A 20,192-nucleotide genomic window follows, 5' to 3' on the forward strand; every position below is an offset into this window, starting at 1 on the left:
TCACTAATTCATCCATACAAATTTTATGAAATACCTCATTTTCTAATCAACAAATATTGTTTAAATCAATTAACTTTAACCGAATTGTAATTCTAACACCCAATAAACCTCTTAACTACTTACGATAAATCTCAAATCTCACAAACCAAATTTTAACTCTAATATTCGTATGGTATATCATTTTAGGAATAAGAGTATTTTTTTGTATGGATTTATCTTGATCTTTGGTTCCATGAAAACTAGTTTTTTCGACTGTTTATGTTTCTGCAGATGAATTTATTTTCCGCTACTGTATTTCTCTCTTTTAAACGTATGTAGAATCAACCATTTTTTTCAATAAAATCTAGATGATCAAAAACATATATACAGTATATTGATTTCTCTTTCTGTTCGTAAATAAACTAATAAAAATATTGTTGATTTCATTTGTGAGAGAAAGATAGAACTGAATGGGGTGGGCAACTAAAAACGAACTCTCGAAAATCCAAACCAACCCGACCCGAAAAAGTATATCCGAACCAAACTACATCTGACACAATATTTTAAAGGATTTTTTTACAATATTTTGAGTTTTGGATTTTATCTAAATTGAATTTTAATGAATATCCAAAAAAGCCTAAAAAAACCCACGACAAACTCAGACTAAATCCTAAATTATTATCCAAGATACTCAAAGATTCCAATAATTATCAATTACATAAATAGTTAATTCATATTCTAATTTAATGTATATTTGGGTATTTGGTCAAATATCGGTATTTTATGATCTTAATATTGCATTTGTAGTTTGACTATGAATTAGTTTTCTTATGAAGTTTCAACAATGTTGCTATATTTTTGAAGTTTAAATAATATTTTCTTCGCTTATAGAGTTGCTACTTGATAATTTTGACTTGCTTGTGTTTCTCTCCTTTTAACAACCATTTCTTAATTATGCCACTAAGCTTCTGTTAGTTCAAATTGATTAAGGTTTTCAGGGTTTTGAACTAAATTGTTATTGGGTCCATAAACCGTGCACTTGAGGTAATTAAAGGAAATTGTGGGCCGAAAGGAGGAAGAATGGGCCAAAGATCGAGCACGAGTTCAAAAACGAAAGAATGTACGACTTCGACCAAGTCAAGAAAAGATTCAGCATTCTCACCATCAAGTTATCAATAAGAGTAAGAAATTGTCGGAAGAGATTAGGAAAGAACAATTATAAAAGGAAAATGAGGAACGATCAGAGATGACACATCTTTATAAACACGCTTTGACCTATGGATCTAAAGACCTCGACTAACCATCTCACCCTCATCTCTTATCTTGTTCTTAGTCTAGCTTAGTTTGATTGTTATCCACATACTTTGTAAACCATTTTAAACGTCACTATATTAAATCTGCCACCAACAGGAGTGACTGGAGACATCTTCTTATGGATCGTTTGGACCATCTGGACAATGCGTAACCAACTGCTATTCGAATCAAAACACTCCTCTCCTCTGGATGTAATCACAAGAGCCCTTACAAATTCTCAGGAATGGACTCTGGTTCAGTCGCCTTTGATCCCTCTTGACAAGATTCCATCGCAACCTCCATCGCCTTTGATCCCTCCTGACACGATCCTATGTAACTCCGATGCAGCCTGGAACTCAATCACGAAAGCTACATGATTAGGATGGATCTTCACAAAACAAGAAACCAAAACTCATTAAGGTTTCCAATCGCATACGCATGCTTTTTCTAGCAGAAGCACTGGTTGTTCGTGTTGCACTCTCACATGCCATCCATCTTGGCTACACCAAAACCTGGCTTAGATCAGACTCCCTTGGGCTGATCGAAAGCCATCTTTTCGATCACAAAACAAAGAATCTCCATGAGATTTTATTGGATATCGAAACTCTATCTTCCTTTTTCAGATTTTGCTTCTTCTCTTCTGTTCCAAGAATACATAATGGGCATGTACATTATGTGGTAAAATCTGCCATGTGTAATATGAGTTCATTATGGGTTTGGGCCTAATTTAAATCTATAAATCTTGGTTGCTCCAAAAGAGAATGTTCGAACAAAAAAAACTATGTTTAACTCAAGCTCAAATCTGTTTTGACCAGCTAGTGTGGTGGAATCTTATTAATCAAAGGTCGTCAGAAAAAAACATGGGCTCAAATTAAATTTGAAAAGAACTCGGTATCAGATTGGCGTCTGTTGGATTTTGCATATAGTCGTCGTCCCTTAATTATCGCCTTTTTGTCTTCTTCTTTTTCTCAGGGTGCCTTTATCACCATTTTCTTCCGTAGGAAAAAGACCATAAAACTCTCATAGACATACAATACTTTGCTTCCAAATAGTAAAATATTTCCAACATAAAATAACAAAGAAGTCTATTTTTTTTTTGTAACTAAAAAAAAAAAAAAAATAGTTTGTTGAAGCTAACCATAATAAACAAAATCTTACTTAGTTTGTTGAACTTACTTAACAAACACAAGTCAAACATAGACTTTCTATTTGCAAACTGCCGAAAAAGGCCTATACTGTTACGCAAGGGCGAGGTAAATGGAGAGTAGGTAGGGCAGTTGCTCACCATAGTTATTTTTAGTCAATGTATTTCATGTATTATTGTATTGAATTTTAAGTATTACCCCTGATAAAAAATTTGAATTTGCAAATGTATTACTAGTATTTTATAAATTTGCCCCGGCTAAAAACTAATCATAGATCCGCCGATATGGAAACAAAAACTTCGATTGGTGACCACATTTTATGGAAAAAATTATGATAAATTTGTTATTCCTCAAAATTAATACTAGTTATGTTAATTTTTTTGTCAAATTATTATGTATGGACCCTACCACATTTCTTTATGTTCCTCACAAAAAGTGGAATTAATGAAGAAGTATTTTCTCCTTGTAAGATTGATAAGGTACGTTTGTTCCTCAATTTTTTTTTTTTCAATTCAATTTTTTAAATGAAAACTTGTTCAATTTTTTTCTGTTCATTTTTTTGGTTACCAATTAGAGCCAAAATAAAATTGCAAAATACAAACCATGTTTATAACTTTTGTAATCATCTTTTAGATTACTGAAGTGCAATAAAAATAGACTTCTTTGTCATTTTTCATCAAATCTTTTTCAACCGTGCACCTTCCTCAATTACACTGCATATATCATGTGGAGCACCAATGAATCTAAACTTTTATTAATACTTTTTTAACTTTAACTTTATTCTTTTTGACCCTACTTTTTCGGAAGTCCAGACCCGCTTGTTTTTTGTACCACATACTAGGGCCTGGACATAAAATACGAAACCCAAGATCCGAATCTAACTCTAACTGAAAAATCTAACCCGTTATCATATCCAAAACGTAAAAACACTCAAATTGATTTTGTAGGATGGTACAAAACATATATGGACCAAACAATACTTTTTCATGTTTGATTTAACATTTTATAGTTATTTTATCAATTTGATGTGTACTGGATTAATTTCTATTCAATTAAGTATTTTTCTTCGTACTATGCTTTCAAATTTTGTCTTATATTTGATATAACTTAAATTCGAACGATATATGACTATTTTATGAGTTGTAAAACACAATGCAAATTTGAATGAAACTCAAAGTGTTATTGTCTAAATCTGACTCAATGCTAATAAAATATTAAAATGAAACCAAAGAGTGTAAACCTGAAAATCCATATTTGGAATACCTATCTGAATCTAAACGGGTATGCAAATGCTTATGCCTACCACATACAATGTTTAGTCCAATAGATTAAAGTATTTCTCTCTATATGTATTATATTGCAAATCCTAACGATCATAAGACGAAAAGAATAAAGAGTGGAAATTATTTGAGTTGGCTACTCGAAGTTAAGAAGAGGCCATAGAGGATTGGTGGCGTTAAACAAGCTCATGCGCCACGAAACAAATTCATATTTATTGCGATGCTGTCGTGCATCTATAACCACTGATTTCTTAATCAAAAGCTTTAGTACAAATTAAGTAGAATTTCATAATTTAGTATTAGAGTGTGCATGTGGAATATATTTGACCCCTTTGCAAATAATATAATTAGTGCTTATACCAAGATACTAACGGAGTTTCGGCCCTAATACGGATCCGTGTTCTAATCCTGTTGGCCACTGGAAAATTAAAATTTCGACATCGTTAGAAATAAAAGACCGATACATAAGCTGAAAACGTAGACTGTAAACACGTGACTATCTTTGACCCACTTATATGGGGTCAGGATACCTCTGTATAATCTAAAAAAAAATGTGGTATATGCTGTATGCATGTTGGCGAAGATGACTTGATTTAACTCGTTTAGGCTCAAATCGGTAACATTTAAGTTGAAACTGTTGCAACAAAAAAAAAATTCTTCTTTTCTGTTCTTTTTCTTTTTGCTAGTAATATCCAATACCCAAGTGATATAAGTCGTGCATAAAAAATTCAGAATAGAAGGTGGAAAATGTTTTTCTTTTCAAGAAATCTTACTTTCATTTTTCTGTTGTTTTTAATTAATTTGGAGGTATTTCAGACTCATGGAGAGACCCAGACTAATCTCTAAGGGAAGGTGTAGTCCACGGATAGACCATCTCTCCGGATATTCAAATATATCCTAAAGCATGGACACATATCTGTATTAGGTGACTAAGATAATTGTGATTTAGTTTCGTGCAGCAGATGAATCAAACCTGAAACATGTTAATGTCACAGACCCGCACTCGGTCAATCTTACTTTTATTAATCTTAAACCTTTTGAATAAAATCACAAGAGAGATTTATCCATTATATTTGATTAAAAAACAACTGCAATAGTAAACAAATAAAATAAAAGTGTTTTGTTACTATGAAAAGCGTGTCTTTATTATTGATCAAGTATCAAGTATATATACTTGATACACATAGTTATCTTCTCAATAAGATAAGTACAAAAAGTAACAATAAGATAAATATGAAGTTAGATATGTCGAGCATAATATCGGTATATAACACTCCCCCTTGATCGACACATCCGGTTCAGGGTTCATTCATGCTTTTGATGTTGCCTCATTAAAACCTTTCCAGGAAAACCCAGTGGGACAAAACCATGGATAAGGAAAAAGAGTACAACACATGAACTCCCCCTGATGAATGCATCACTGAAGATCCTTCAGTCGACGCATGCCTATTTTGTGCACGAGCTTCTTGAACACTGATGTGGCTAAGGACTTGGTGAAGAGATCGGCTGAATTCTCACTTGAACTGACTTGTAACACTTGGACCTCTCCTGCCTTCTGGAGCTCGTGGGTAAAGAAGAACTTTGGAAGAATGTGCTTCGTCCGGTCTCCTTTGATGTATCCATCTTTAAGCTGAGCAATGCAGGCTGTGTTATCTTCGTATAGGACGGTAGGTGGATCCTTTCCTTTGGTTATACCACAGGTGGTACTGATGTGCTGTGTCATGGATCTCAACCATACACTCTCTCGACTAGCTTCATGCATCGCCAATATTTCTGCATGATTTGAGGAAGTAGCTGCCATGGTCTGTTTCATGGATCGCCATGATATTGCTGTCCCTCCATGTGTAAAAACATATCCAGTCTGAGATCTACCGAAATGTGGGTCAGATAGATAACCTGCATCAGCAAAACCAACTAAACCTTCCTTAGATTGGTTAGTAAACATAAGACCCAAATCCTTCGTTCCTTGTAGATAACGAAGTACATGTTTTATCCCATTCCAGTGCCTTTGGGTCGGACATGAGCTGAACCTAGATAGTAAGTTCACAGCAAAACTGATGTCTGGTCGTGTATGGCCAGCTAAGTACATCAGAGCTCCTATGGCACTGAGATATGGCACCTCTGGACCAAGGATCTCTTCATCGTCCCTCTTTGGACCAAATGGATCCGTGTCCGGACCAAGGCTTCTCACGACCATGGGACTGTTTAATGGGTGAGATTTGTCCATATTAAATTTCTTGAGTATCTTTTCTGTATATGTTTCTTGATGCACAAGGATTCCATCTTTTACATACTCAAATTGTAAACCCAAACAAAACTTTGTTTTCCCGAGATCTTTCATCTCGAATTCTTTCTTGAGATATTCAACAGTTTGGGAAATTTCTCCAGATGTTCCTAGGATATTTAAATCATCTACATATACTGCAATGATTACAAAACCCTTATTGAACTTCTTTATGAAAATACATGGACAGACCTGGTCGTTTTTGTATCCTTCTTTCAGGAGATATTCAGATAGTCTATTATACCACATTCGACCTGATTGCTTTAATCCATAAAGAGACTTGTTCAATTTGATACAATGTTGTTCTCGAGAACTCTCTTTGTTTTTCATTTCAATACCATCTGGAATTTTCATGTATATCTCATTATCCAGTGGACCATACAAGTAGGCAGTTACAACATCCATTAACCGCATATCTAGACCTTCTCTTATAGCCAGACTTATTAAAAATCTCAAGGTCGTAGCATCCACCACAGGGGAATAAGTTTCCTCATAATCTATTCCTGGTCTTTGTGAGAATCCTTGTGCAACAAGTCGTGCTTTGTATCTCACAACTTCACCTTTCTCATTTCTTTTTCTCACAAAAACCCATTTGTATCCCACTGGTTTTATATCATGAGGTGTCCGGATGATCAGTCCAAATACACCTCTCTTTTTCAGTGATTCTAACTCCACATTAATGGCTTCTTTCCATTTTAACCAATCTGGTCGTTGCATGCATTCATATATAGATGTGGGTTCTAGATCCTCATTTTCCATCAATTCAAGTGCTACATTGTATGCAAATATATCATCCATGTCGACATGTTTTCTGTTCCATTCCCTTCCAGACATGACATAATTTATTGAGATCTCATTATTGTCAGGAACCTCAGTACCTTGATCCTTGGCGTCCCAAGTTTCTTTTGATGGTACATGAGTTCCCTTTTCCATGTCTAGGGTTTCAAAAGATTCGGATTTCTTTGCACCTTTTCTTTTCCGAACTTCTTTGTCTTTGGAACCAGATGGTCTACCACGTTTTAATTGTGGTTTAGACGTAGTAGCAGCTTGATTATGTCCCTCATGGACGTCAAGTCTTATTGGTGCATTGGCAGCTGGTATATATGACTTGGTTACTCTATTTGGGTCAGCAAAGGAATCTGGCAATTTATTAGCTAGCTCTTGCAAATGTATTATTTTCTGGACTTCTAGATCACAATCTCTAGTCCGAGGATCCTGCCATGTTAAGGATGTTTGATTCCATTTTATATCTTTTTCCAGCTTACCAAAATATCCCCCTAATGCTGGATACTTAGATTCATCAAAATGACAATCCGCAAACCTGGCCTTAAACAAATCACCAGTTGTTGGCTCTAGGTATTTAATAATAGTAGGGGAATCGTATCCAACATATACTCCCATCCTCCTTTGAGGTCCCATCTTTGTTCTCTGTGGTGGTGCTATAGGCACTTGGACTGCACATCCAAAAACTCTTAGATGGGAAATATCTGGCTCATGACCCGTAATTAGTTGGGATGGCGAGTATTTATGCTCACTTGAAGGCCTGAGTCTAATTAACTCGGCTGCATGTAGCACAGCATGTCCCCAAGCTGATATTGGGAGTTTGGTATTCATTAAGAGTGGTCGGGCAATCCACTGAATTCTTTTTATAAAAGATTCAGCCAGACCGTTCTGAGTATGGACATGTGCTACAGAATGTTCCACACTTACCCCCATGGACATACAATAGTCATTAAAAGCTTGGGAAGTGAATTCACTAGCATTGTCAAGACGTATAGTCTTTAAAGGAAAATCTGGAAAGTGTGCTCTAAGTCTTATGATCTGAGCTAGCAACCTCGCAAGTGCTAGATTACGAGTTGATAAGAGACAAACGTGTGACCATCTTGTAGATGCATCAATTAAGACCATAAAATATCTGAAAGTCCCACAAGGTGGGTGTATCGGTCCACAAATATCAACTTGTATTCTTTCCAGAAAATTTATCATTTCCTTATTCACTTTGGCTGGTGATGGCCTAGTGATTAATTTCCCTTGTGAACATGCTTCACATGTGAGGTATTTAGGAATAACTCTTTTATTTTTCCAATTGTGGCCATTTGAATTTGTTATGATTTTTCTCATCATCACTGATCCGGGGTGACCCAACCTGTCATGCCAAAGAGTGAACTCTTCTTTGAGTTCTTTGTTCATCACGGCATTAGCCTCAACCAGACTAGTCTTAACATAGTAAAGTCCAGTCCCACATGCTGGTATAGTCTCAAGGACTCTTTTATTGCCTTGGGTGATATTATAAATCTGAAGAAATTCTTTATTTCCTTCACCCTTGGTTTCAACATGAAAACCATTGAGTCTTATGTCTTTGAAACTTAACAAGCTCCTATTAGAGCTAGGTGAGTACAATGCATCATCTATCTCTAGATGTGTACCATTAGGCAATAAAATGCATGCTTGGCCGCAGCCTTCGATTAGATTAGCTGTACCAGCTATGGTTGTGATGTCGGCTGTTTTATTAATTAGGTTTATGAAGTATCGTTTGTCTCTCAGGATGGTATGGTTGGTGCCACTGTCTACCACAAATGAGTCCATTCCACTTTTCATTCTTCAAAAACAATACATATAATTAATAATAATTTTTATGTATGGTATGAATATATATTAATTTATTTTTTCTTTTCGTATATACTTAATATATATTTATAATTCTTGAAGAATTTATTTTGGTATATAATCGGTTTATATATATATATTTTTCTTTTATTTTTACGATTATGTATATATATTTTTTAATATACGATCATATATATATATTTTATATACGATTATATATATATATATATATATATATATATTTTATTTATGATTTTGGGGTTTTTTTTCTTTTAGGCGTAAAATGAATTATATATATAATAAAAAAAAATTTATTAATGCATAATATAATGTTTAACACCAAAGACTAAACATAAAAAAAATAAGAAAAAAATACCAAAAACCGGGGGAAAATAAAAAAAACTATGGAATTTTAATTCCTTATTTCAGAATGTCTGAAGTCTGAAACTCCATCTCGGTATCTTGGTTTGATCCTTCCTCTTTGTTCTGGACATATTCTGTGTCCTCTTCGTCATCATCTCCTTCATATCCTGAGTCTCGAACCATATGAGCTTCCGGTTTCTCTGTTAGACTTTTGATATAAAGTTCACATAGGTGCTTAGGAGTACGGCAGTTCTTTGCCCAATGGTTCCCCATACCACAACGATGGCACTGATCAGTCTTGATCTGAGGTTTAAACGACACACTACGGCCACGACCACGACCACGGCTGAAGCCTGGTGTGTTCCCGCGACCACGTCCTCGCCTGTGTGCATTAAACGTGCCACCTCGTCCCCTACCTCTACCACGGAATGAGCCGGGTTGGTTATTATGGTGGACAAGGTTACTCTCTTTCTTTTGCTCTATAGCAAGTTTAGAGATGTCAGGTAATGGAGCCGTTCCCGGAGGCCTCATCTCACTGTTTTTCATTAACAGTTCATTATTGGCTTCAGCCAACAAAAGACATTCGATCAACTCAGTGTATGTGGTGAACTTTCTTTCTCTGTATTGCTGTTGCAATACCATGTTACTGGAATGCATCGTCGAGAAAGTCTTATTAAGCATCTCGAGCTCAGTAACTTTTTCACCACATAATTCCATCATGGAAACAATTTTGAACAGGACAGAGTTGTACTCGTCTACTGTTTTATAGTCCTGGAACCTTAAGTGTTTCCAGTCATATTGAGCCCTTGGGAGCATCACCGTTTTCTGGTGGTCATAACGTCGCTGTAAAGCGTTCCAAAGGTCCAATGGATTTTCCGTGGTTCTGTACTGAGTTTTCAAACTCTCTTGGAGATGATGGCGTATTATATAAATAGCACTGTATCGATCTTTATCACTGGACTTATTTTCATTGATGATCGTATCACCAAGTCCTTTTGATGGTAGCATGATCCTTGCATCAAGTGCCCAATCAAGGTAATTTTCACCATTGCTTTTCAAAGCAGGGAAGTCAAGATTTGCCAATTTAGACATCTGAAAAATTTATTTCTCCCATTAGATATAATAATCATACGATAACATATATAAAATTACACAAAAACGAGTTATGCATGATAACAATATGCATGGTCAAACGAGTTATGCATGGTCAAAACCAAAAAAAACAATATACGATGCATGCGATAACAGAGCAATGCGAACTATGCATGATCATTAATTAGTCGAGTTGAAAAATTAACAGAGCGATAAGTATATATATATATATGAGCATTGGAAAACAGAGCAGGGCAAGATATATATATATATAAAAAAAACAGAGCAATACGCATATATGCCGTACGGTTTGCATTAATTGAAACAGAACAAATAAATGGATCAAGTAAGCTGGCCCATACAATAACAATACATATAAAACAGAGTATGCGAACAACGATGAAGCAGAGTAAGCGAGCTATATGTATGTGAAACAGAGCATAACGATATGGTGAAGCTATCTTAGTTAGAAAAATAAATAATGACGATGATAGCTATGGATGGTAAAACGGAAACAAGAGCAATAACTTATATTACGCATAACTTATATAGATTTAGGTTTTTTTTTTTTTCTTTTGCAAGACATGTTAGCTAAATATAGCTTCATGTTTGCGGGTAGGGTTTCAGATTGCGGGTAAGGGTTTCCGATGATACCTTTGATCTCGGAAGTGTTGATCGGTCTCGTCGTTTGGGCAGCTTCTCGTCGCGAACAGCTTCTCCGTCTCAAGCAGCTTCTCGTCACGAACAGTTTCGTCGTCTCAAGCAGCTTCTCGTCACGAACAGTTTCGTCGTCTCAAGCAGCTTCTCGTCGCGGAGGAGGCTAGGGTTTTGTTAGAGCAAATCGTTGCTGATAACGTGTTTTGTTACTATGAAAAGCGTGTCTTTATTATTGATCAAGTATCAAGTATATATACTTGATACACATAGTTATCTTCTCAATAAGATAAGTACAAAAAGTAACAATAAGATAAATATGAAGTTAGATATGTCGAGCATAATATCGGTATATAACAAAAAGATAGATATTTATAAGAAATTGACATCAAATTCGAAACAAATCTTTTAATGTGTCGATAGAATCTTCACAGTAAAATCGCACAACTGAGATTTAGCCATCTCTCACATATGAAAAGCACAAAATAAATTGTATTTTCTAATCCCGTACATATTGTTAGGGGTGGGCACGGAGCGGATATCCGGAATTTTAAGGATATCCGTGATCCGATCCGTGCCTTGCGAATATTCGATTTTTTGATCCGATCTGATCCGTAACTCTTCGGATATCCGGAACACCGGATATCCGCGAATATCCGAATTTTTGCCGGATATCCGATTCGATCCGTAAAAAATAATAAAAAATTAAAAAAATAAATGAAAATAAAAGAAAAAGAAGAAAATTTGAAATAAAATAATAATATTTCATTAATTATTTTTTAAAAATTACATACTTTCAAAATTTTTAATAACTAAATAATTAATTTAGTGAATAAAAACATTATAAAACTTATATAAAGATATAAAAGTGTATATATTATATAATTTTATAAACATGTATACATATATATGTATATAACGGATCGGATCGGATATTCGTTTCTAAAAATATTAGTATTTGTGATTTGCTTCGTCTTTGACGGATATTGGATTTTAGTATTTGCTTCGATTCGTTAAATTACGGATATTCGGATTTTTCGGATCGAATCGAAACGAATAACGGATCGAATCAAAATTTACGAATATTTTGCCCACCCCTACATATTGTTATACAAAATAGCAAACCGGAGATTAAGTTAAAACAATCGCTCAACAATGAATCTCAATATTTAGCAAAAAAAAAAAACTATGAATCCCAATAATACTAATTTTTTCATAGAAATAATCTGTCCACGAAAACAATAAATGTTTTTTCTCGAAAAAAGAAAGAATAAACGTTTTCACGAACGATTTGGTAACAGTCAGTTTAATCAAATACGAAAAGATGTGTTTGTAAATCTCATCTTAATATTAGTTAAATTTTACAATAGTTGGACACAGTGAGTCAGTGACCTCAATAGTCTTGGAGTATGTATGATCTTTTTCTAACAGCAATGTGTGATCTTTGTTTTTAGCAATGAAGATAACATATAGTCAGTATATAGTTGTGACTTTATCAGGGTGAAAAATGTAACATTCAGAACAACTGGTAAAGGTAATATTTCAGGACCTGAGGACAATTGTTGTGTAGTTTTAACAGTAATAAAAATATGATGTCAACAAAAGAAAAAAAAATATAAAATACATGTGAAAATTTTGTTATGTACCGTGAGGTTTGTAAATGTGAAGTCGTTAAACAAGATATCAATGAAGAAATACTAAACACGTGTTATTGACATGATTATGTCTTCTTTTTTTACCCGCCGACATAATTATGTCTAATATTTTAGTTAAGACTACTACTGCTATTGCCAAATATTGAACACAAAAGGAGTACTATTATCTACTAAATTAATAATCCCACTGGTTGTTGCAGCCTACGAAATATTTTAGCGGCTCAGACATCTAAACATTATTCGAATCTCAATCACGATCTTAGTCACTTTTTGGTCTATCTTATGTTTATTTATCATCGAACTTAACATTTTTGGTCCAATATAACGTGAGACCAATTTAATAAATCCTAGGATATTTGGTTTCTTTTTGTACGATTTGCTTTATCTTACCAACCATTTCAACTCAATTTGAACATTTCTATAATCAATAAAAGAAGAACTGAACTTTCATGTGGGTTAGTTAGTTTAAACAAATTAACCTTATAATCAGCAGTACGAACAACTGTCAACTGTAGTCAACACATAATCACATTAAACTATTGATTTAGTTATTTTTGATTGAAAATCAACTATCGATCTTTTTTGACAAAACATCAAATCGATTTTTATAGCTGAATTTAAAAATATCTAGCATTACTTTGTTTTCGGTATATATAAAGTAAATAATATTAAGTAACTAAGTTAGTGGTTTTATTTTGTCATAACAAAACACCAATCACCTTTATTGTGTAATGTCAAAACTATAACCAGTAGTGTGAATTTTGCACGGTTGAACAAAAATATGTATCTACGTGTTATTTTATTGAAGTATGACATCTGGTAAAAATAGTAACAGGTTATTTATGAAAAGGTGATCATGTATTAATATGTTCTCTTTTCTGCTAAAATCATGTACTATTAGACAAACTAACATGTCATTTTCTACATCATGAACAAAACATTTACTAGTTCAAGGGTCAAATGGTAATCAATCAAATTGTTGTTTACTTTATAAAAAATAGCCAACGGTGTTTTACTTATGTATGAATAATGTAGGATTATGTAGTGTAGAACACCGTTGGCTATTTTTTATAAAGTAAACAACAATTTGATTGATTACCATTTGACCCTTGAACTAGTAAATGTTTTGTTCATGATGTAGAAAATGACATGTTAGTTCGGGTACCCGTTCGGGTACCCGTTCGGGAACGGGTATTTAGTTCGGGTACCCGTTCGGGTTCGGATCGGGTATTTCGGATTTTCGGGTATTTCGGTATAGGAGTATAATACCTATTCGGGTATTTCTGAACTTCGGATCGGGTTCGGGTATTTTTAGTTCGGGTTCAGTTATTTCGGATCGGGTTCGGATATTTAGATTTTAAAAGAAATAAAAATAAAATTTTATTTTTTAAAGTTTTTTATATTTAAAAATATAGATTTTACTTAACTGATTTTTTTTTCTTTTTATAGATTGAATGATTAATAGATTTGGAGATAACATTTCCAAAATAAATATATTAATTTGGCTATTGTTTTTCAACTTTGGATGTAACTTTGGTTAATACATGAAATAAAAAGTTTAACATGCATTTTAAATGAATATCAAATTATTTTCTCCATAGTTATATATATATACTATATGATTTTAAAGTATGTCTAACATCAATATAAATATTTTAAATAAAATGAGAGATGTAAACTAGAAATATAAGGGTAAGTATACACATGTTCGGTTATTTTCGGATATCCATTCGGGTTCGGGTATTACCCGTTCGGGTTCGGATATCCAATCTCTCCTAACTTAATACCCGTTCGGGTATTTTACTACTTCGGTTCGGATTTCGGTTCGGGTTTTTCGGGTCGGGTTCGGATGCCACTTCGGATATCGGATAAAGTGCCCACCCCTATCTTTTTGTCTGTTCACTGAAAAAGGGATCTAATATTTGGAACAAAAACAGGAAGGTCAAAAAAGAAATAATGTATTGTTCTTTGGTTAATAATATGGGCTTATTTGCTATCTAGCTAAATTTGGAAGTGAAATTAGTACATAGCATTGATTTTAACATAATGAAAAATCTATTTATACTCAAAGTGAGTCGGTTATGCCATTTTTATTTGCAGTTACCTGGTAAGCATGAAATATCACAAATAATATATGATCAGGAGTGACTGAAAACTATTACATGTGAAAGAAGAAAGAGACGCCTACGTTATATGTTTATTAACCACATACATATAGACTGAGTGTTCTATTCTATATAGTTGAAGTGGTATAGAAAGACTCAAAACACACCCACAATCTTTAAATACTAAACACTACTTCAATTCCAACTCTTAAATACTAAATTCTTTAACTCTAATTACTATACCATAAACCTAAATTTAAACTATGATCACATGATTAAATGGCAGTAAAATGAATAGATAAAATAGAAGATTTTTTAATAAATAATGTATTTTATATCACCGAAATAGTATAAGATTCTAATCCAATACACAAATCCTAAATAATAAACCCAGCCCCAATTTTAAATACTAAACCCTAAATTATTAGGACTAAACTCAAACCTAAATGTAAACTATATTATATATTTATAATTTTTCAATAAAATTAAAATCTGAAAATTACATACAATATATTGTGATATTAAACTATATTATATAATCATTTGAAAATAGTATATAAGATAAACTTGTGTGAATTTACACTTGTATGGATGTAGTTGACGAAAAAAGAAATTAACTATATAAATGCTTAGTTTTAATCATTAGGCATAAACCAAAATTGTATGAGTGATACAATTACAAAAAAAAACACATCATGCTTTTTTAGGAGTTAATAGTATCAATGTTTAACTTTTTTTCAATACAAATCACAAATTTTAACAAACATAAAACAGTGATTAGTACATACTATCGTTCTAAACAAGATAGAACATTTTTCTCAAGCAACGAATGGAATAGAACATGACAAATAACATAATACATTAATATGAACACATCAAATAAGAGAATTTTTGACTTTGAAAGGCACGAGAAACTGTTATATATATTTCATAAATATAGTATAGAAATATGTGTATAAGAGTAGACTATTTCATATATAATATAGTAATCTCAAACAAATATGTATAATATATAAGTATATCCTTCCTCGTCTTCATCAACTACGTTTCTTCACCCACTTCCTCGTCAATCGAAACTAAGCAATCTAAGAGTTGCCTTGATTTCGTTGTACTTTGTCATCGTCTTACTTTGTGTGGCTTTCTCACCTATTTTCTTATCTTCTTTGTCGTTATTGCTTCGTCATGGTAATAAATCATGGCATCCGGATAATCAAATAAGAGTCACCTCCGCGATGATATCATTGTACATGGTCTTTTCGTTATCGGAAATATTCGCCAAGATTAAAGGCGGTGAAAAAGCAGTGGATAAAATTTGAAAATGAAAGGTTATGATTTTCAATTGCCACAATTTACTTTTGTTACATAATAATTTTTTTTTCTCTACAGGTTTTACCGGTTATTTCAAACGACAATATATAAATATTACACAAAATACACACAAAAATAGGGCAATTCGTCATAGACTTAATTATAATTTTTTGATGGCTATACAATGCAATTTATCGAAACATATTGACTGTTTTTTTGCCAACAATAACCATACTAGTTCGAACTAGACACATAATAAGAAATTCAAATTGATGAAACATAATTAACATAAACTATTGCGGAAAGAAGATTTTGAACACCTCGTAAAAATTTGTCCATTATTGTGTCATTGCTCAAGTAAAATGTCGGATTTACACTATTGAAATTCATCCAAGTAGAAAGTAAAAGCCAACTATTTCATCAATGTTTATCTTCACCAGGTAAGAATAGTTTGTTGCAACACTGTTTCTAAGAACTGTAGGATCTTCATGTGTTGTATATCTCAAGTCAAAGCTTCACATTCTATACGTAAAAGTAAATACTTTGTCGAACCATAATGTTTTTTGTTTAGCCTCATGCACTATCGATACATCCTTAACCTGTAAAAATATTTTATTCTCTTCAAACTACATCATACCATCTAACATTTCCCATTTTTTGTTCGATTGAATATCATATTTCTCCTCTATTGCTGAGGCACAAAATCAAGATATTTTTTTAGTCTCATTTTTCTTCTTTTAAACCTTATTAATTATTGTTTTTTCTAAGAAGATAAAACTAAATTAGAAAATTATAAGAAAACTGAATTGTTATTATTAATATTTATATACCAAGCAATTTTATTTTTTCATACTTCATTTAACTGTTTGTATATATATATATATTCTCATTTAACTTCTGGTTAAATATGGTATTAAACGATGAGAAATATTTATAGACAATTCTATAACTAATATTCTACCGCCTTATGAAAATACATGTCTAATTTCTCCACTCCAAACCGTCTTATGAGATCTATGTTCGATGATATGTCATGTACTATGCTGGAAATCTTTTGTAACTCTTTTATAATCTATATAATTTATATTTTTGGAGTTGAAAGCCTAGATTTCATGATATTTAAATATTAATGAACTCTTATTCAATCATCTAGATCAAGAGAGATTCCACAACTTTTTGTTATATATTGACTACGGATCTTGAACAGACTTATTGAAAAGTTATGAACAAATTAATTAACAGAAATTAAACAACAGTTTTGTTCCTAAATATGTACCACTATGGTTCTTAAATTGGGCAAGTTCGTGTTTGCGGCCCTTTTTTAAAATAAAGTTAGTTCTACAACTTTATACAATCTTTTAAGGTTACTGCCAAAATTAATTTAAAGAAGAAAAGATTTTGTAACCAAGCATCAGTATATTCGAAACTCCATATTGTGAATGGTTCTGATTTCTTTTCTAATTTACAAACTTCTAAAACTCAGAGCCGTTCTCTATTTAAAAAGTCCATTGTCTTTTTAAAACTCATATAAGTATGTTTTTATGGAAATATATAATATATCTTTATATAGCAGCTATAATTATATAATATAGTTAAAAGGTCACGGTTTACTATCTTTTATATATTAATTTAGAAATATTACAACATTTGGGATAAAGTGTCATCACTAAGATGAATAGTAATGATTTTTAGAATCCTTAAAACATATTGATCCATTTAAATATAGTATATTTTTATTAAACTAATTCAAATTAGTTGGTAGTGTAAAAAATATATTCTTCATTATTTCTTTAATAAAAGTATGAAATTACCTAGATGATTAATATATATTTGAAAATTAATGATTTTAAATAATAAAGATTTGAAAACAATTTTGAAAAATATTCATAGCAAAGTAACTTTGGTGAATATCAATGAAATTAGCGTTTGGCACACCCCCACAAAAACATGCAAGATACAAGTACATGTCTAGTTTAAATCCGGAAACAAAGATACGGTTTTCTACAATGTGGGAATTATTTTAGGAATGAAACTATAGCGAACTATCTTAGAGATATTTTTTGTACGTACCGATTTCGAAGATAAACAAGTATTCATTTTTTCTGTAAATCGGTTTGCTGATACTTTTTTCTTTCACTTTCTTTTTCCATTTTTGGTCAACATGGTCTACTGGAAGTAGGCCCTAACTGGAAGGACCAATAGTAAGGTTATCTGATCCATGCAGCGGTTAAAGTTATGATTAGTTTCGTATGGTTTCAGTTCAGCAAAGAGATGTCTCGACTGATAGATATGTTTTAAAGTAGAGAATGTATGAGAAAAAGCTGATATTATTTTCAAAACAAGAAAAGCTGATAAATTGAAAAAAAAAACAGTTTAAATAAACATTATTAGTTATTACAATCACACTTGCACAAAACTGAATATGACGAAATATTACATATACTAAATAAGAATCCATATTCAGAAAAAAAAAGCCAACACAAATAACAACACAAGCACAAGCTTGTGTTCAATACGGTACCATATATTAAGAAAACATCGATTTATAATCACATAAACATGCTATTGTCCATCTCCGTTAATTGTGTACGGAATGTCCAATACCAGGGCTATGTCCAGGTACCGTGGGCCTAAAGGTATCAACCCCGTGGCTCGGTGGCGGTTGAAATGGCTCAGCCGGTGGTGACAGCGTCATAGAGCCATCCTCACCGATTTCCTCAACCGTCCTCATGGTGGACTTGGTGAGTGTTCGGCCTTCAACGGAACCAAACTCTTGATTAATTGTCAAAAGCAACATAAATGCAAAAAGGTAAACATTAATTCTCGCCATTGATTAAAAACCCTAAACGAGAATTAGAAAAAAAATTGTAGTTTATAATAAATAGTCGAAGGTGAGTATGTATTATGTTTTGATGCATGTAATCTCTTGGAACATTTGCTCTATTTATAGAGATGAAATATAGTACATCACATGGGCGCAACACTTGAGATGTTATTTTAAATACTTAGTTAAAGAGTCCGTGTGCTTTACAACTATTACTAAGTACTAAATAATTTTTAAGAAAATTAAGAATATAATTTAGTTAATTATATATTTTTCCTTAATTCATAGCTGCCCTTTCATGATTTAACCTTAGTCGTCTTTATCCATGGATATCCCGAATAGATTCTGTTTGTTGAAGTTTATTTTAATATATCCGTCAAGTTATAGTTTCGATTACATAGTATGTTTTGTAACTATTCATAATACAAATGACATATCAACAATTGACTCACAAGTATAAACCAAGAACTAGAGCCCGCACTTACATGCAGATATTTTTTATTTTATAAATATATAATTTTAATATCATCATAAAGTTTTAAATATATAATTTACATTTAATGTTATCTATTGTATTAATTCTATAATGTTATTGTGCTTGTTCGTCATGATTAATATACATTTATTTGCTTTATTAATTGTTATTACTTATATTAATATATTTTAGAGTTCAGCACAATACAATCTGAAATAATCAAATTACACAATCTCTTTTAATATAGCTTTCTAATTTCTATAGTTTGTATACAATATATTTTAAAATTATTTAGTTATACCATAAATGGATATTTGTTTACGATAATTAATATTTTGATATCGTGTTTAATAAAATATACATGAACATGTATCAATTTTTTGCATTTTGCGAAATTTTTTTGAGGCAAGATTTTGAAAAACAATTGGCTCAGAAATTACTTCGCACACCTAGATTGGATTATCTCTCCTCACCATCAGCAAGAAATAGTACTCCAATTAACTCTCTGACATCTCATAAAGGGATAAACACAAAAGAAGACATTATGAAGTCCTTTCGACACCATCAACCATTGTCAAACTAGTAGAAAAACTCTATTATTATTATTATTATTTTTTTTTTTAGAAAAAAACTCTATAATAGCATATATTAAAACATAATTATCTCTATAATAGAGATCTAATTTAAAAAAATTATAGAGATATATTTTAGAGATGCTCTAAAAAATTTAATACATGTTATTGTACAATATGCTTCTCATATCTCAGGAAAAGAATCAACTATAGCCTATGTGGTTAAGTAGAAGAGTCTCATAATCATTAGAGCATCATTATCCATTAGAACACCTCTAAAGCTCTCAACAAAATAAAAATTTAATATTATAATTTAATAAGGCTGAAATTTTTAATTTTAATTTAGAAATAAAATTTTGATTAATAGAGAGTTGACAAATGTTATTTAGACGATCTCCAACCCACCTCTATTTTCATCTCTATATTTTTTCATAAAATAAAGAAACTCTATTATAGAGGTGGATTTACTCCAATATATGCCTCTATAATAGAGTTCCTCTATTTATAAGTGAAAATATAGAAAATTGCTATTTTAGAGGCAAAAAATATGATTCCT

General features: G+C 32.2%; 3 protein-coding genes and 1 long non-coding RNA gene across 4 annotated transcripts; all 4 read right to left on the reverse strand.

Annotated features, from left to right (window-relative positions):
• Window positions 1–1,179: 1,179 nt before the first annotated feature.
• Window positions 1,180–2,056, reverse strand: LOC130496082 (uncharacterized). Its single transcript, XR_008935114.1, has 2 exons — window positions 1,709–2,056; window positions 1,180–1,621 (listed from the first exon to the last, which is right to left on the reverse strand). It is a non-coding gene; the product is annotated as an uncharacterized LOC130496082 (long non-coding RNA).
• A 3,058-nt stretch (window positions 2,057–5,114) lies between these two features.
• Window positions 5,115–5,924, reverse strand: LOC130495843 (secreted RxLR effector protein 161-like). The gene has a single exon (XM_056987382.1). The coding sequence runs from the start codon at window positions 5,922–5,924 to the stop codon at window positions 5,115–5,117; it is 810 nt and encodes a 269-aa protein (XP_056843362.1).
• Window positions 5,925–8,876: 2,952 nt separating this feature from the next.
• Window positions 8,877–10,906, reverse strand: LOC108808565 (uncharacterized). The gene is made up of 2 exons (XM_018580689.2): window positions 10,698–10,906; window positions 8,877–10,043 (listed from the first exon to the last, which is right to left on the reverse strand). The coding sequence occupies exon 2, from the start codon at window positions 10,041–10,043 to the stop codon at window positions 9,009–9,011; it is 1,035 nt and encodes a 344-aa protein (XP_018436191.2). The 5' UTR covers window positions 10,698–10,906; the 3' UTR covers window positions 8,877–9,008.
• A 7,437-nt stretch (window positions 10,907–18,343) lies between these two features.
• LOC108811418 (precursor of CEP3-like) lies at window positions 18,344–18,615 on the reverse strand. Its single transcript, XM_018583468.2, has one exon. It carries the CDS (start codon window positions 18,593–18,595, stop codon window positions 18,344–18,346), a length of 252 nt encoding a protein of 83 aa, XP_018438970.1. The 5' UTR covers window positions 18,596–18,615.
• Window positions 18,616–20,192: the final 1,577 nt, after the last annotated feature.

This window comes from Raphanus sativus, chromosome 6 (assembly GCF_000801105.2).
Source record: "Raphanus sativus cultivar WK10039 chromosome 6, ASM80110v3, whole genome shotgun sequence".
NCBI lineage: Eukaryota > Viridiplantae > Streptophyta > Magnoliopsida > Brassicales > Brassicaceae > Raphanus > Raphanus sativus.

What these genes read in the sequence shown, in the direction of transcription:
- LOC108811418 (XM_018583468.2), bottom strand. Translation starts at nt 18,595, where the DNA reads ATGGCGAGAATTAATGTTTACCTTTTTGCATTTATGTTGCTTTTGACA.
- LOC108808565 (XM_018580689.2), bottom strand. Translation starts at nt 10,043, where the DNA reads ATGTCTAAATTGGCAAATCTTGACTTCCCTGCTTTGAAAAGCAATGGT.
- LOC130495843 (XM_056987382.1), bottom strand. Translation starts at nt 5,924, where the DNA reads ATGGACAAATCTCACCCATTAAACAGTCCCATGGTCGTGAGAAGCCTT.